Here is a 19321-nt window from a genome sequence, read left to right as displayed (position 1 = left end):
GCTGCAAACATGTTATGAATAGAAACTCTGGCCTGTAAATCGTGTCTATTTTGTTTCAGTTGAATGAAATGAAAATCTATTAGTTTTAATATGTTGTATTCATAGATATGTCTAGTTTGCGGGAGTCCCGCGAATCGTTTTATTCTCCCGGAACCCGCACACACAGAGTGAGTGCATTACCGCCCGCGCCCGCGCTCGCGCTCGGCCATCAGATCTAGTGCCGCGCCGCACTCTTTTGTGTTGGGAGTGCACGTCCCTATGCCTCAGTTCACCTCGACAAAGCACTCGCGGCGGCCAGTTTCGTTTCGCAAAATGTACGTGGTATCGGGGCGTGGTATCGGCAAATGTTTATGAGTACGAGTACGAGTATATGAGGACAGTATCGACCCGATCCCCGATGCCAGTATCGGTATCGGGCCATCCCTACATGTATGTATGCATGTATTCTAACTTTAATTGTATTAAGCTTTCTGTTAATGCTTTGAAAAAGTTAAATTACATTAAAAAAAAAAATATTTATCTAATGTCCACCAAAATAATACTTTTTTAAAACTAAACACTAATATCATTGATTATCAAGAAGGTACCCAATATAACACTCATCACTAATTTTAAGATGCACATTTTATTGTGCACTTTTTTGATCCTCCATTTAAAAAGGAATATTATGCATTTATAATTTTACAATTTACTTCCACATTGTGTTTGGTTAGTTATACAGTCAGTTCTGTGTGATAAAATTACATATGCACTAAAAAGAGGGCCAATAGATTATAGTAAATATATTAATTGGGCATGAAAACGGGTCGGGGTGAAAAAGGTGAGAAGGATATTACCCCTCTAGGGGGGTCCGGGGACATGCTCCCCCAAAAGAAAAATTTAATTAATCCATATTTTAAAGCATCAATCTGATGCATTTTGAGATGCATTTTTGCCAACCTGGGGAGAGCTGGAGAAACTTAACTTCAGCCATGAGTCAAAAATATTATGGCCTCCGCTACGGTTAGCTAATAATTTTCCATCGGAGCTTTAGCTAGCTGGCTAACGTTGCGTTCTCTCCTGCTGTGTTCAACGACTCAATTCATCAAGCTAAGCCTATGTTCAACAGAGCTCCTGGGTAACTTAAATATAGCCTACCAGAAAATATTAGGGATGTCCCGATACCATTTTTTCTGAACCGATCCAATACCAAAAATTCGGAGTATCGACCGATACCGATCCGATACCAGCACAGTTTTTTTTTTACTCTGTGTGTTGAACTGATAATCACTCTTTTGTGTGTTAAACACAATCTACTTAATACAGACATCTTCATTATAAAAAAAAAAAAATATGATCATAACCTATGACAAAAATTATATTAGCCTATAAACTAGATTAGTGGATAACTCAGTAAAATTTAGTCCAGAAAAACAGTAATTGTATAAAATCTGAACATTTTGTGGAAAAAAAAAACATTATTTAGTGGGGAACAAAGAGACAATACGTGTAGCACTAAATCTGGTAAAACGTTACACATTGCTCTTTGTATTGTTGTAAAAAAACATTCATGATAAAAATAAAAGATAAAAATCAGAAAGATCAGTTATTATATATATAGTCTACTATAAAATTAAGACATTTTTTAAAAGTATAGCACAGCTGTTTAATGAGGCAGCAACATATGATAGATAGGACAAAACAGAACAAAAAAGGCTATTGATAATCTTTCATTGCGCAAAAGTATTATGATATGATTATGAAAGGCTGCAATACAGTGCGGCTCAAAGCGCTTATGCGCATTCTGAGCGCAGAATGATGCGCCTGAAGCAACACGGTCACAGCGCGGAGCGCAACGAGTCCGCATTGAAAAGTTCAAAGCACAAAGGAAAGACATACCGATGCATAGTGTATTATACAGTATCCAGGGTTCGAATTATGATTTCATCTTTGTGGGGGTCTCTTTAAAAAAAGAAAAAAAAAGTAACCCATGAGCAGGCGTGGTGTATGTGATAAATAACTAGCTAAATAGGCGTACTCCACTTCATTATGTTGAGTTCAACGTACGTTTATTAATACAGGAGTAGCCAATATTTGGGTGGAGTTCGTTACCTCTAGGACGGTCTGGGGGCATGCCCCCCCAGGAAGATTTTTTTTACATTTTAAAGATAAATTCATTAATCTGGTGCACTTTGAGTCACCCGAATCCGCTGTTAAAAATAATCCAACCGCCCAAACATATGATATTATTTGATTTATATCTGCATCTGATCATCATTACAATTTTTCAAATTCTCAATGTTAAGCATGATAATATGGTAAAATATCACGCTGAAGTAGGCTGATTTAAAATTAACATTTATTTAAATTAAAAGTTATTCTTTGGCCAAAATTACATTTCCTTAATATCCTAAACAGAGGCTTTGTACTCCCTTCAAAGTTAAATTGTCAATGTTTCATTACATCACTGTTGGCAAACACTCTTATCAGAATAAATTTTTTACCTTTAAAATAGGGCATTTTTCCCTCTAATTTTATGTAGCCTATGCTCCATCTTTCTTTTAAAATATTCCTTAATTTGATCAATACATTAAATCAGAATAATAAGACAGTAGGCTGTTACCAATCAAATTAAATAATTTACATTGAAAAATTACAACTGTAGTAAATGCCCTGATATGTTTTCCTTGATGGATTTTCTCTAAAGAGAATTACGTTGTTGAAAACGAAAGTAAAAGAGTGACGCTCATTTCGTTTTACCATGATAAGAGTTCCGTGTCTTTATTAAAATCAACACATTATAATGATTTATCTGTCATCCATCCTCGATTAATTTGAATGTAGGCTAATTTTTTTTATTATTTGTCTCGCCCGACCCGCGCAGCACTATCGGCAAACTTAATGGCCACAGGCCGAGTTTTGTTGAGAGCCGGAGGCGGCTGCCTCGTAATTCCATGCAGGAAAACCCTGAAAGGAGTTCGCTAAAATATTGGTGGGGGCCTACCTAGCGTCCCCCTAAATAATTTTTTTGCTAGTAGCTACTTTTGTGTATTTAAATGTCTGAAACCTAAAATAAACACTATGTGGTTAAAAACACTGAATAGTTGTGATATATTGAGCGCATCTGTCTCTGGCTCAGCGCCAGCCAACGCGTGAAAGCACTTTTGAATTTAGCAGTTGATCACGTGATGCACTGACTGTTCTAATCACACCGCTATGAACGTACGTGCGAAAGGGTTAACAAATATGCCTCGATTATAGAAGGAAAAAGTGCTTTATTTGTAATTTAAAATGATGGTGCTGATGATTTTTAGAGCCCCCACAGATGTAGGATTTTACTGCTTTCATGGGAGCTCATACTCTCTCTATGGGAGCTCAGCTCCCACTGGCTCCCACGTAATTCGAACCATGACAGTATCTATGCAATAGTTTATTGAGCCTTTTCTTATAACAGTTTGAAATTTCAGTTACTGTGCGCGTGAAGAACAATTATAGACAGTGCTCTCCAGTGTTGTGATCTAACAGACACACGGTAGAAACGAACATGATTAAGTTACAGTCCAGCAAGATAGTCATTTAATGCGAAACCATAGAGCTTTATCTACAGATCAAGTATAATAATATTAACATTGAATCTTGGAGAGAGTTTCATCGTTGTCTGTCACCGAACGCGACGCGCTGTTTGAACGCTGAATGGAGAATGACTGACAGCCGCAGTGGAGGGAAAAGTTTACGTGAACTTGAATTTAACGACTTAAATATTTATTTCTATCTCACATTATACTATAGTATGGCTTCATATAGTATACCTTCCCCCTCAACCCGATTTTCATGTATAATTGATGAAATCATTTATAACCATTCAGATGACTAGGGATGACTAAGGGATGTCTATTTTGCTCTGATTTTCCAGTCATTAAAAAGATGCACTTCTCAGCAGAACATTAACACAAACATTTTCTCTGAACGGATAACTCCTCAGCAGTTCTTCTGAGCACTTCACCACACAGGTCTGTGTGTTTGTTCAGTCTACTTAACGGATTAATTGGCCTCCACTCCTAAGACAAATATTTTCCAGCAGCTGGAATGTAATTGGAAAATCAGACCCACAGAGAAGCTTCCAGAAGTGAGGCACAGAGAGAGAGAGAGAGAGAGAGAGAGAGAGAGAGAGAGAGAGAGAGAGAGAGAGAGAGAGAGAGAGAGAGAGAGAGGTCTATAGCCTCTGTTTGACTTTGCAAGACACAAGGGTCCATTTTGCTTTCCCGTTTTCTCTCTCTAAATTCGCCCATCCACCCTGCTGTTTACCTACGTGTGTACTTAACCATGTGCAACTGTATTTGTATGAGTATTTTACGAGCCGTCTAGGACTACAGTTAGTGTAACGCATTGATGGATTTAACTGATGTGTGGTAAAACGCAACAGGGGAAGGTAAATTTATCAGTGTTAAAAGCAGGATGAATTACTCTAGTGTATGTGGCCAAAATTGCACACGACTCACAATACAACCAGGCTGGAGAGGTTGGCGAAGGCGTTGTCTGGGATGTGTGTGATCCGGTTAAGGGCCAACGTCAGGGCCTGCAGGTTACTCTGGTGCTGTAAGGGGCCAATGGGAACCTCAGTCAGGCTGTTGTCATCTAACCAGAGGTGCCTGAGCTGCTGCAGACCCTCAAAACTGTCCTCAGGCACTGAAGTGATGTGGTTAGCATCCAACCGCCTGCACAGAAATAGAAAGAGATTTCACAAACCCTGATGTGGATAGAGCATAAATGAGCTGAAAACGCTTTTACTTATCGAAACAGCCGGTTCTACAAATACAGCACCAGGAGGGCACGCATACTGGGAATAACAGTGTGCCGTCACATAGGTGCTAAAACATCAGTTAACACTCAGTCTCTGCACACTGTGCTGTTAAAGAAACACAAGACGTTTCCATGATCTCACTACACTTTGCCTCCCTTTTCACACAGCCCAGGTGGGAGCCCTGGCCCCACTCAGGGGCCGCTTCAATGGCTTTATGAGAAAAAGGAACCACACCTTTCAGCCCTGAGGGCTTGTGACCGAAATAAACAGTGCTGTGTCAAATACTGTAGATGCTTAAAAGTTCTGACTCAGTATGTTTATACTTATCAACAAGTGTGTGTTGCATATGACTTCAGAAGACTATGAATATAGCGCACAAGTCATGTGGAGAATTTTCTATTTCCATTTTCTAAGTTAGGGCACTGAGAATTGGAATCGGAGCCAATCACTAGGAGGAAGGGGTTGATGGGTAATAATGGTGGGGTGGTGACTTCCTGTTTATAAATGGCTGACACTGACTAAGCTATACTCTCCCTGCCCTGTGATTATACAATTAAAACACAAAAGACTAGGGTAAGCGTAGGTGGAGATCTTAGTAAGAACATGAAAAAAGCCTTATAACCTTGCCACTGAAACAGGACAAAGCACACACATGTGGAAACCCACAGTCACTCAGAAATGCTCTGTTACCAGACCTTGCCAGCTGAACCGCCTACCTATATATTCTAACTCCAATAGAACCTCATAAATGACTAAACTGACCTCACCACAGCGATTACTAAACCACGCCTACTGCTTTTCAAAGGCGGTACTGTATCTATGTCCATCGAACATAATGATGTCACAAGTCGGATTGCTTGCTGATGTGCCTGATGATTTTGGAATAAATTAGGCTACTTCAAATTTATTATCATGCAAAAAACAAAGCACATACATTTTTATTAGGCTATTATGTTTAAACACTGCATATTAACCGTAGAAGGTGAGAAAATAGTGAAATTACAAGGGGAATTCTACCCAAATGTCAAAAAGTCAGTTTCTGCAGATCAATGGACTGAAACCTCTCAGGTTTCATGGAAAATATCTTGATTTGTTTCAAAGATTAACCAAACTCTTATGGGTTTAAAATTACATGACAGTGAGTAAATTATTTTCATTTTTGGGTAAACTATCCGTTTGAATATAAAAATACATAGAACACCCAAATATTGAGTTGAAAAAAAGTCAATTTTAAATTAGACTGAGCTAATCCTATTGGCACTTTTCAGTATTAAATCATAGTGCTGTGTCCGCCATCTTGGGTATACTTATTTTTCACTGAGCTTGACTCAATTGCATTCTGCAGAAAATACAGGTCACATCAGGAACATGCATGATGCCTTAAAATTCTGCACAGTCAGCTTATTATTTGGGAACACACAGTTAAATAATTGTTATGGAGCTAATAAATGCCTCTGTGTAATGGAAATATACTTGTGGATCTACAAAATGAAAATATAAACACAGATCATAATTGTTCACAATATTTCTTCCTGGAATAGTGTGTGTACAGTGTACTTTAAGCTTAGTTTTGCTTGTTAAATAAACTTTTTGTGTTCTCTCAGGCCATTCTGGGAAAGGAGGACTAAAGATTGCACATGTTCAACTAATGAACCAATAGCAAGTTTTCATGCATGTACTTTTCCCCTATTTATTTGAGTGCAATGCATTATCAAAAATTTTCAGCACTGCGAGGCATTTGTGAACTACAGTGAGAGATCATCTAAACTGACGTGTGCTTTGGATATGAACTCTGGCTCACTTTCGGCTTTGGCACGTTTAAGAATGTTTAATTCTCCGCTCTACGCAGACATGAAGCTCACACAATGGGCATAATGTGGGGCCGGTGAGGGATAAGTAAACTGAAATCATTTAATGAATGACACAATTTGGCATTATACGGTCCCTTAGATTCATACTTAAACAGATGGTTAATTTGCTAATTGAACCAAATCAATATTCAGGAGTAGAGAGGTGGCTCTTATCTATGGAGATACGGATCTGTCAGCTAAAGTCTGTACATGCTTCTTATTTTGAACATGCAGATCTGGGCATGTCCACATCAGCCAATGCCAAACCTGAGCGCACACACAGACAAACACATAGTATGAGATTCACAAAGAGTCAAAAGGGTTGGGTGGCATAGATGACAAAGAGACAGAGAATATTAATTTAAGATGTATATCTACAAGGAAACATTTGCTACAAGAGCCATTGAAATGTAACACAAGCTGCAGTTCAGTGTTTGTTAAGATTTATTACTTCATAAGCTATTTCTAAAACACACCACAGATCACAGCTTTAACGCTCAAGGAGACTGAAGGATAATTGTTTCTGATAATGAATTGCTCTCTGGTCTGTTAACTGGCAAACCACAGAATTGACTTTTGAGGTTAGAAGGCAGTGATCTTTGCCGTATCGCTGAAAAAAGTGGCACAGATGGCCACTTGAAATTATAGATGGACGTAAGATTATAATTGTGGTTTTGGAAACAGTCTGAGTGAGGAGAGGCAGTTGTATTTCTAGAGTAGGCCTATATCCATACCATCAACTGTTCTAACTAGGGATGCAAAAAAATAAAAATTAGCCAACTGAAATGTTTTAAAATTCTATTTTAAACAAAGCAGGAAATGGAAACTTTAACATTAATATAATTACTTTACCATTCAATAACAGAATCATTAACATGGAGGAAAAAGCAGTGTACACTTGAAATGATCCAGATTTAATGAGATTTAATGTAAACACCGGCTATTAATAGGTTATATATTGAGAGAAATAGGTTGCGTTTATAGCTGAGACATAAGGTTGAGTTGAACTTTCTTTTGATCAAAGGATAATGAAAAAAAATAATCATGGCAGCAAAACTCTTTTCAAAATTGATAATAATAAGAAATGTTTCTTGAGCACCAAATTAGAAAACTAGAGTGATTTCTGAAGAATCATGTGACATGACATGATGCTGAAAATTAAGCTTTGCGTCACAGGCATAAATTATACATTTAAAAATATAATAAAATAGAAAACAGTTGTTTTCATATTTCGCAATATTACAGTTTTTACAATATTTTTGATAACATTTTTGGAGCCTTTGTAAGCAGTATTTTCCACACACAAAAAAACTTTTTACTGACCCCAAACCTTTGAATGGCAGTGCATATATTATACTAATTTAGTATATAATCACTTTTTTTATAAAATTAATAAAGATCACAGATATTTTAAAGAAATGTTATTTAAAAATTAGGAAGTTCAGTTTCAGCCAGAAAATTTAGTTTAGGCCAAGCATTTTAAATTCAGTGCATCAATAGCTACAACCAAAAAAAAATTTTTTTTCCCCTGTTGTTTTCTACAGGCTTTGTCTCTGCCTTCTCACAGCAATGTTACTGTAATTGGGAAGTGTTTTTTTTTTTGGTAGCCTGATAACCACAGTTGAAGAACCTGTGCAGAAAGCCTGCAGGGTGAACACATTCCCAAATGACTGCCCCCTTCCCTCTCTCTAATGTGTCTCTCCTTTTTGGCCTCTGCTCTGACATATATCCTACTCTTTCCCTCATCAGCCATGCTGAGGTCCAGAAGGCACATTGATTGACAGGTCATTCTCTGAGGCCTTATCCAAAAGCATGTGTTTTGGACTGTGCCAAACCCCAAAACACATTACTTCAGCACCACAGGGAAAAAGAGAGGAAAAACACACAACACGAGGGGGTAAGACAGAAAGAGACTGCAAAATCTGGAGAGGTGATGATGGTTGAAAACCTGATTTTTTAAACACATTGTCCCACAGCAGAAACAGCAGCTGGACTAAATATCATTGAGACAACTTTAGAGGACAGACACACAAACAAACAAACAAATAAAATAATGCACAGTTACATGAACTCTAATCCATCCGAGACATTGCCAAGAAAACATTTCTTGATGAACCCCTACTTATTACTACTTCCATTAGAATTAAATGCATTAAATCATTTTTATCGAAGCATTATACAGGCAATTGACAAAATGAAATGGACAATGTGTTAAGCAATGTGTAAATCAGCTGTATCTGCAAATAAACGTGATCATCTTGATTATCTTTCATGCTATTTTACAGCAATTCAATAACATCAAACTTAATATTAAATGGGGTGCTCTTTGGTTTAGTGTTTTCTCCTTAGAATTGGGACCATTTTGAAAGCCGGGATATTTGTATTAATAATAAATTGTATTAAGAATATTTCCTAATTATCCAGATATCAGCTGGTCTTTAATTTCATATTAAGAAATTGTATTTAAATAACCTTGTGTGAGAACTTTTCTTTGCACAAGTAGCCTATAGTAAAATGGTAATTTGAAATTTTGCACAGCTCCTTTGAGTAGCCCTAATGCTCAATGTACTTTTTTTGTCTTTTTAACTGTCTTATTCTTGTGCTTTTGTGGTGTGCCTCTGTGGTAACTCTTGTAGCAATGTTTCTAGATTCAAAACAAATTTCTCCTTGGGGAGACAAATAAAGATACTTTGACTTTGAGAAAGCAGAGGAAGATGCTTACAAAGATTGCAGGGCATGGAGATTCTTGAGAGCTGCACTGGGGACAGTCTTCAACTGATTGTTCTGAAGCATCCTGAAAAATAGGTTTAAAACAATTATTATTTACTGTGTTCACCTTTTATGACACATCTGTCGGATATCACATCACAATACAATACATGTACAATTCTCTACAACATTTCTTCACAAATCATGAGACCAGATAACCACATGTGAGCTCTAGTGTTGATGTAGAATGTGTGTGTGTGTGTATGTCTTGTTCTGAACTAATCACAGTGCATATCTTGCTTCCTCTACACTATCTGCTCTCTGGCGTCACTCAAATGGCATAGGCCGCAAGGACAGCTTTTCCCATTTAGTGCCAGGCCACAGCACACACAACTACACACATATATTCTGTAGTCACATACACGTAGACCAGCCAAGAGGGATTCATGAACGCATGAACACAGTAAAATTAAAACTGGTCTCAAATCATCTCCAACATCTACAGTTCCAAAGTCCTTGGGTTTAGGTCCACAATAGGTTTTCCCAACTCATTCTCAACTTCCCACAACAGTGTCTGAATGAGCCTGTAACAGCACTGTGGGGCTTTGAAACAGCCCTAGACGAGGACGGGAAGAGGAAAAATGAGCTTTATGTAAAGCATGGCTGAGGGGACCAAGCAGCTGATAAGCTGCATTTGAATTGGCTCACAAACACCTGAAGGACAAAATATGAGTTAGAGAAAAGAGAGTGAGAGAGAGTGAGAGTGAGAGTGAGAGAGAGAGAGAGAGAGAGAGAGAGAGAGAGAGAGAGAGAGAGAGAGAGAGAGAGAGAGAGAGAGAGAGAGAGAGAGCAATTAAGGTACTCCATCAGACACTGACAGACTTGCTGATCCAGTAGCAGTGAAATTCCTGTTAGCTACACAATACCACTTAACAACTCAACAAAACACACAGCAGGATCTACTGCTCTCTCACTGCGCTATTCAAGATTGTCTCTCTGGGTGAACGAGTAAGCCTGTATCAAATAGAGGTGTGTGTGTGTGTGTGTGTGTGTGTGTGTGCGTGCGTGCGAGAGTGTGTGGAATACTTACAGGACTTTAAGCTGATGGAGGCCAGACAGAGCCTCTGGGTGGATGAAAGCAAGGTCATTACCAGCCAAACGTCTATGAAGAGAGAAAGATAATTCATTTCAGCTAGACTGTTAAAAAAAAATCATTCTGACGGAAAGCTGGAGAAGGGGTTTCAAAGGGAGTGAATGCAAGGTTGTGAGTGGGAAGGAACACAGAAAGAGTGATTAAAAAAGGAAGAGCTACAACTCTAAACAAGCCTGGATGACCATTGTAAAATGCTGATACACTCACACTTGCACTATACATTCTGCATGTTTTTAATTGACCCTTCCCTAAGCCCCACCTTAAAAAGAAACTGACCAATCCTTTAGCTTAGTAACAAACATTTGCTTTTTATCCCAATGTGATTGTGAGCCAATGGGAATTAGCTTAATGGGTAATAGTTTTAATAAAATGAAACCGTTTGAAGAAAACGTTCCCACAACTCAGAACAGCATCACTGCTTTGTCACTCATAGTTAGTAACTTGAATTCGTGAGCACCAAATCAGCATATAGATTTCAAGGATCATGTGAAACTGTAAACTGGGAGCAATGGCAAATAGAAAAATGTTTAATTGTAATAATATTTAACAATATTACTGTTTTATTGCATTCAAATAAATGCAGCATAAGAGACTTCACACACGTACTGTACATCAGTATCATTTTATTGCATAATTTAATATTACTACTAATACGAATTGTACCAAAATTAATATTTCCCACTTTCTGAGCACATTTTACAAAAAAAATCATGTGGTTTACAGAAATCTCCGGTTTATGCCGATTGGACATATTCTGTAAAGTTTGTCTAGATTAGCAACAGTAACTAAGTGGGGTGTGCTTAGCAAAGGGTCAACTGCTATGTCATTTGGCAACCATAAACGGGCAACAGGCTTAGTGTGGGAGTACAATATAAACAGCAGACGATATCTGCGGTGCTGAAAGTAGTGTGTGTGATAAGCACTGCTCTCTCCTGAAGTGCTAACTTGTTCTCCGTTGGCAAAAGCCTCTACAGACTTTCTGTCTGATTGGGCAGCACAAATACCTAAGACGTGTCAGAATGTGATGGCTGGAATGAATGTGATGTGATGTTCTGATTGTACAGTTATGTTTTGGGGTGGACAACACACACTCAGACACATTCTATTCAGAGATAATCAAGTGGACATCTTGAGTCTCTCTGAGAACTCTCTGAGAGGCATGTAAACAGGTTACGCTGTACAACACACGGTATATATGGATTTGTCAATGCTGCATGTGTGTGAGAGTGCTTGTGTGTGGTAAGGTGGGCAGAGAGTACACATAACTTCACAAAATCAGGCCCGAGAGATTAACACCAGATTTATCACCCACTGAAACTGGAGTCAGAAAACTCTCACACACTCTTCTAACTCTCTTATCATCTCTCTCTCTCTCTCTATGTCAGGAGCATAAAGAGGCCACAAGGTTTCACAAAGAACAGAAAGCCTTCCATTTGCCCCTCTCATGACAGGAAGTGCTGGACTGCACACATCTATCTAGATGTTTACAGCATCAGGATGAGTTAACTGCCCGTTGGTGGCCCTTAGATGCATGTCTGAAATAAATCGTATCTAAAACAGGGCTGTATGATATTGGCATTGCGATATTTTGTTTTTCTGCAATGTATATTGTGATATGAAAATCTCATCAAACGATGTTCTTTGACTTTTGTTGTTTGATTAACAGTAATACAGACAGCCGCATGTTTATTAGGTTGCTTTCACATTAAGACCAAATGCACGGATACAATATAATGATATGCATACATTTCTTTCAATTGTTTACGTTTACTTAAGACATTTACGACTGTGTTCGAGCACAATAAGACGAGAAAGAGAACTGAATTCGGTGATTGTCTGCCACCTGCATGGCTCTGCATCTGCTTGCGCTCGAATTCTTTAAACTCGCTTGAATGTTTAAACAGGACTTAAAACAGGTCCAAATGATAAAATTTCACTTTATCATGGTTAAACACTGCAATTAATCCGCGAATCCCATGCATTACGAACCGTGGGGCCTGGTCCTTACGGATCACGGACCAACTATGTTCCGTGTTGTTATCGCACTTCCTATATCTTGCAGCCTTAAGATGACAGAATTTCCCTTTTTCATTCTAAACTCTGCAAGAAAGGCTATCCACAAAATATCTCCTAGACCACAAAAGCATCTTTCTCCATTGACGAATTTAAAAGCTACATGTACAGTAAATTGTAAATATATCATTATATTAAAGTAGATGCTTTGCCAGTGACCATTTTTTAATTGACCCTTTTCACATTTCTGTGTTTCTCAGAAGCGAAAGTTGTCATAGCTGGGTAAACTTCCATAGCGGTGAATGAGAGAATACATTAAATATATTTTTTGTGTTCCCATTTGCTCAAATAGCAAAAGAAAAGTTTCACAATAGTGTTTTCAAAACTTTCAAAAAGAGGGAAAAAATAGAGAGAAATTGATAATGGCAGTAAGAAGAGAGAAAGATGTCAACTTTTATCACTCCCATAGCCACTGTATTATAAACACCCTCACAGCAGTATTATTTTGACGCAAAGGTAATATAAAAAAAGGGTGTTATAGATGTACATACATAAAAAATTACAAAAATTAAAAAGCGCAAATGTTTAAATCATGTAATTCCATGAGGTTAAATGCTGCTGAGATGAATGGAGGTATTTTTGAAAAATGATGATGATGCACCTTTAAAGGTAAACATGTTCCTCTTTTTACGGTCATCCCTTTCTCTACCACACCCTTACATTCTCCATAATACCAAAGTATATATGTAACTGTGTGGGTAATTATCTTAAGGCACAGTGCCTCCATTATTCACCATCAAACCTAGAGACAGAGAAATAAAGAGGAAAGACAACAAGAGACAATGGATAATACAGCTGCAATTATGACGGTGAGGAGATGACTGGGGTGGCTTATCTGTCCGCGGGATCATAGGGGTTCAGCTACTAAGTGTTGAAACAATGCCACACACAGGGAGATGGAAGGAGAGAGAAAACACAGAGAGAGATGGAAAAGACTGCTGGGATACCAAAAAGTTAAAATGATGAACCATCACACAGCAATTGACAGAATATCTGTCTTTCTCCAACCACGACACAAACCCCAAATTAAACAAATCAACTGCAGTCCAACTACATTCTTGTTTACATCAAAACATTTGTTGTGGCACACCAAAGTGGTTGGGTTAGCTTGCGGGAAAAAGAGACGTGCTTTCCTTCAATGTATTTCTCTCTTTATCGTTCTGGTGTGGCTGTCTCTCAAAGCCATCAGATCTGGCCAGGCTTCTATGGGTGGATTCCTTATGCACACTGAATGTCATTACTCAGCAGTCCGATGCATTGTGCAGGGAGATGTCACCCCTGATCTTTATTTGTCTGGAACTAATCTAAGTCTCATTCTGTGGTCAGTGTGTTGCCAGAGCAGTGTAGAGCTACTCAGTAGTGTTGCTTTAGAAACCACTTCATGGGAAATATCATGTGATGTGTTCAGCCAACATTTCCAAGACAGAAGTGCCTATATAAAAACAAATTGCAATTTAATTAATAAGGCAGTACAATGCAATATATCCCATATGGCATTGTCAAATTTTCCTACAGCATTGTTTAGGATACGTCCAGTGAGGCTGGACTGTTTGCTCTAAATGACATCATTTAAAAACCAGTCCGAATGGTGTTTTTTCTTTTCTTTTTTTTTTTTTTCAGGTCAAGAGCTTCAATGGTGCACTTTTATGTCTAAAACCCCCTAGTTTTTGTTCAGAACTAATTGCAGACTTTGCACTCACTTTCTCCCCTCTTAGATAGTCACTGTGCCAAACTCTTATGAAAAAGGCCATTGGACTTCCAAAGCTTATAAGGCTTTGCACCCAGAGACTGCCAACAAAACCCGAACAACAAATCTCTTGGAATATACTAGCACTAACTGAGCCCTACGGCTACTACTTTTAGTTAGACCAAATGTTAGCGTAACAAAACACATTCTCCAATTTTCTTGGCCAAAGTGCCCTAGTTGTCTAATGTAGAATAAGAGGTCTGCCACTAGCAACCATGATACAGTGCTGCAAAAATCTGGTATTGTGAGCTCTACCTGAATTCCTCAAAGAAAGACAACCTGAGAAGCTAGTGTGGAAACAGGCATCAAAATATTGTACACACAACCAAAACCACATGAATATTGCGCTTGACTATATGACTTCACCCAGTGACATGAATACAGCAACACCCAAAAGTTTTGTTACCAATGGCATTGTAGAAACGACTTATTCACAGTCAGCAATTTTTATTCAGGATTTTGAGATTAAGGGAGTAGTAGGCTACTTATCATATGATCTCATACATCATCATAAAAGCAACTTCTTTAGGCCACTGGCATTTATATAATTATGGTACATATTTTTAAATTGCTTACAAAAAAAAGCATTATTCATGTATTTGAATAAAACATTTTAATTAGAAAAAAAAGAGTGAGTGCACCTTTAAATATAAAACAATATACATATATATCAATCAGACACAGTCTCTGGCATACTCACACAAACAATAGTTATCAAGCCAGAGACCCCAATCTAGAGAGGATTAATATTTGATAGCTCTATATCTGTCAGCGGGGGATGATATGTTTGAAGAGAGAGGTGAGAGTGTGTATGTGTGTGGTTATGACAGAAGACTGCATGACTGAGGCAGAGAATAGCTGTTTCTATTACGCCCAATGGAAACACATCAATTTCGCAAAAAAGCTTTTAAGCTAGCATGAGGTGGTTTCTCAGGCAATTTGAAAAAAGGAATATTTCGCAAAACTGCAGTGGAAACAGTTTTTTGCATTTACAGGTCACCTAGCGTATGTAAAAGTTGATCATTCTTTAAAGAAGGAGCAGTATGTTTCGACAGAAGATGAGACAGGAGTTCTTTATTAAACTCATAAAAGACAAAAGTATTACGGGAATACCGGATTTTAAACAACAACAAAATGTCAATTTATCAAGACCTAGAGGCAGATTGGAGGGAGAAACACCCAGAAACACCTCATACATCGCCGCTCCCAAGTATAAGCGGCTTTCCTTGCCAATAATGCTTGGATAACATGCCTACGTCTCCTTCGATTAAATATAATGGCTAGTGCGGTGACTGCAATATACGTAAACCTACCAACATATATAAAAATATATACACACACACAAAATCTGCATACTATTTCGAGTATTCGGATATCGAAGACCAATCATGAAACAATGACCGCCGTGACTTTTAAAAGTATATTTCTTTTTTGTCTTATTGCAGCATTTTGGTAGTTCCTGAAGTCTGATTGGTTAGCGTTAGACCGGCGAAATAAGGTGAAACTATACAGTTGTAATTGAAATTATTCAACCCCCATTGCATATCAGGCTTTCAGACTTTTAGCAAATCAATGAACAAATCAAACAAAAGTGATTGAAATGGCTTAACACAACAAATTGTGGTTTCCCCAAGTTTCCTCAACTGAAAATGAAACTTTTAATGACTTCTGCAGTCTCAAAATTATTCAACCCCTTCGTGGTAAGCATCTTTAGTATTTAATAGAACTCTATTTTGCTGTTTTGACCTGCTGCATACAAGATGTAACCAGACACCAGCTTCTGGCAGCGTCTCTTAGGAATCTTAGCCCGTTCCTCATGAGCAATGGCCTCCAGTTCAGTAAAATTCTTGGGTTTGAGTGCTGCAACCGCCTTCTTCAAATCCCAACAGAGATTTTTTATGGGGTTCAAGTCAGGTGACTGTGATGGCCACTGTATAATCTTCCAGGACTTCTTCTGCAACCAAGCCATGGTGCAATTTGAGGAATACTTGGGATCATTGTCCTGTTGGAAGCTCCAATGACGTCCAAGCTTAAGCTTCCTCACTGATGGCATACCGTTTTCTCCTAGGTTTTCCTGATACTTCAATGAATTAATCTCGCCTTCCACATGCTGCAGGTTTCCAGTGCAAGAGGATGCAAAGCAGACCCAGTGCATCACGGAGCACCACCATGCTTAACTGTAGAAAGCATGTTCTTTTCAGCATATGCTTCATTCTTCTTCCTCCAGACATACCGCTGATCCATAGCGCAGGAATGTTCCCGTTTTGTTTCATCTCTCCACAGAACAGAATCCCAAAAAAGCACTTGTGCTTTTGGGTCAGTAGGGTGTACGTCTTGGGAGTTCTGGCATGGGAAGTACATGCACTTAGTAAGTGCCTTACTCAGTACATCATGAATGCCTTTTTTCAAACCGAATTTTTGTCTTATCCTGAATCACTGCGGTAAGTTTGTAATAAAGCGTTTAGACTCGGACTACTTTACGCCAGTCGGGTCGGCTGCGGAGTAGACCAGTGCCTGCGTGACTCACCCGCGTCGTAGACATAAACAGAGAGAAGTAGCTCCAGCTACAATGTTCTTCCGCAAGACGCATGCAGTTCTGTTTATTAACTGCTAGAGTGCTGATACATCCAGTAATGAAACAAGTGAAGTCTTTATGAATCAATCATTCAAACCGATTTTAAAAATATTATGTTTCACCTGTCTGGATCTTACATGTGTGTTCAAGTATATTCTACAATAAGCTATAGGAGAGGTCTCAAATTATCCTAGAGAATACAGAAATGTTTATTTTCCTTAAGAAAAATTTATTTTAGCAAAAATTGCTAAATATGTTGGATTTGTTGACATTACCAGTCTTTAAAACTCATTTGACAAGTATAAGAAATAAACACAAAAAGGATTGTGCATTTGCCCCTTACTACTATTTTGTTTTAGTTGTTTTAATAATTTTTATTGAATGGGAACTGGAACCGAAACCGGAATCGTTGGGCGAAACCGGAATCGTTGGGCGGAACCGGAATCGGAACTGGAAAATTTCTTACAATTCCCAACCCAACTCAAGCGTTTTTCTGAACCTGCCTTCTCAGAAATCTGGTTGCAGCCATTGATAGCTTCCTTTTTCTGCCACGCCCAGGTAGTCTAATCACTGTTTCTTTAACTTTGAACTTGAGAACTGTCTCTAGGAACATTGAGTGCCTTCGCTATCTTTTGTATCCTGTTCCTTGTTTGTGAAGAGCAATGTTATCTTAACTTTTTGGACCATTATTTTGACTTAGCCATATTTTTAACATGCAGTCAAAAATGACACTTAAACCTAGTCACAGGGTTCCCAAACCTTGGTTAACTTCAAATTCAAGGAGCTTTCAAGGACTTTCCAGGTCCAATACCCTCAAATTCAAGGACTTAATGTGGGGACTAGGGATGGCGAAAACTACAAATTTTCTTGACCGACCACCGAGCCTCATTAGCCGGTTGAAACCGGTTAACCGATTAGTTTAAAATATGCCACGCTATTTGAAATAATAGCCATTTGGAGCCGCGCTTGCAATTTCGCAACTGTCGCATCGCACAAACGTACGCACGCACGCACGCACGCACGCACGCACGCACGCACGCACACACACACACAAACACACACACACACAGCCCCGGCGCCGCGCTTCCACTCACGTCACTTTTTAAATCCCTTACAGCGCGAAACATGAGTCCCGCAAACGCGGCGCCGAAGAGCTTGTATGTAATCGGAGGACAAATGGCTCCTTAGTTTTGAAATGGTTTGGGTATGGTGATCGCGTTGAAAATAAAGGCGTTAGTCTAGCCTTAGAAGCTCATTTGAAACATTGCCGCGGCTCATTTAAGAAAATGACAGCTCCGAGGAGACACCGCTTTAGTTTGAGGTAGTGCTAACAATAATAAAGGAAGATGATGATCATCATCACCTTATCTGTTACCACTGAAATGTAGATGTAGCCTAATGTATTTCTACAGTATTACAACTGTATTTAAGCACTGTATTACACAAGTTGCAACTTACTGTGTCATTCTTTTTGGTGAAATGGTCCCACACACTACGCTTCTTTACACGCTTCATCCTGTCGTCTGCCCTGGCTCTAACCTCGAGTGTTTTAGCCTGTAGCCTTTACTTTTCGCAAACCTTGTGTGCGCGCGAACCCAAGCGCTGTGACCTCGCGCCAAATGTTTTTATTGGTTTATTAAGTACGAACAGGCGAGTTATGAAAAATTGAGTGTGAGGGATTTCTTCACTTCACACAAAAATATATTGGAATGAGATGGCTAACTGTAGTAGCGTTTAGTCCACTGTCCATAATAGCCTAATTCAGAGATCACTTTTTTTTTTAACCGACTACCGACAACTTTGACCGGTTAACATTGAGACGGCCAACCATCGGTCAAACGGTCATCGATTAGCATCCCTAGTGGGGACACATTTGTTGTGTCCAACAACAAACGTTGAGGTACCATCGTAGTAGTTTCGTGCTATCGTGAACGTCATGGCAACGTACAACACAAAGTACCTCATGCAGGAAACACTTAACGTGATGTGTAAATGCGCGTAACTAATGCAAATCAAGTAAGCTAGAATGCACGAAGTGTTGGCGGAATAACACATTAGCGGACCGGAGGGAATAATATGGAATATTTTTCCAGAAAACTTCTTGCATAAAATAAATTCAAGCACTTTCAAGGACCTGTATGTATGTATGTTTATTTTCAAAAACTTTCAGGGCCTTGAATTTTTTTTTTTCCAGATTCACTTTCAACAGGGCTTTCAAGTTTTATCAAAAGTTTAGAGTGAGATTTAGGGGAGGAGCCACCCAAATATTTGCAGCAGCGGTCCCTCGACCCAACCAAATTCGCTTCAATTTTTGCTAGAAGTTCAATTTTGCCTATTGTTCATAATTGACCAGCACAAATGGAAATTATAACAATTGTTAAATCTGATAAAAAGACACATTCATCCAAATAAAATAAATAATTATATTTAAAAA

General features: G+C 38.6%; 2 protein-coding genes across 2 annotated transcripts in view; one reads left to right on the top strand and one right to left on the bottom strand.

Moving 5' to 3' along the window:
- lgr4 (leucine-rich repeat containing G protein-coupled receptor 4) overlaps nucleotides 1-19321 on the bottom strand; it is a 73272-nt gene that overhangs the window by 12399 nt on the left and 41552 nt on the right. The window contains exons 4-6 of the mRNA XM_077228664.1: nucleotides 10430-10501; nucleotides 9353-9424; nucleotides 4479-4694 (exon numbers count right to left, since the gene is read on the bottom strand). Of these exons, the coding sequence (XP_077084779.1) occupies nucleotides 4479-4694; nucleotides 9353-9424; nucleotides 10430-10501 (360 nt within the window). The remainder of the gene's footprint in view (nucleotides 1-4478; nucleotides 4695-9352; nucleotides 9425-10429; nucleotides 10502-19321) is intronic.
- Nucleotides 1-19321, top strand: part of kcna4 (potassium voltage-gated channel, shaker-related subfamily, member 4) — a 134574-nt gene that overhangs the window by 83797 nt on the left and 31456 nt on the right. The window lies entirely within an intron of this gene.

Source organism: Siphateles boraxobius, unplaced genomic scaffold (genome assembly GCF_051911475.1).
Source record: "Siphateles boraxobius isolate OS27281-9 unplaced genomic scaffold, OSU_SipBor_1 130, whole genome shotgun sequence".
NCBI classification, from domain to species: domain Eukaryota; kingdom Metazoa; phylum Chordata; class Actinopteri; order Cypriniformes; family Leuciscidae; genus Siphateles; species Siphateles boraxobius.
The sequence above is the reverse complement of the archived record's forward strand: the minus strand, read 5'-3'. Positions and strand labels throughout refer to the sequence as shown.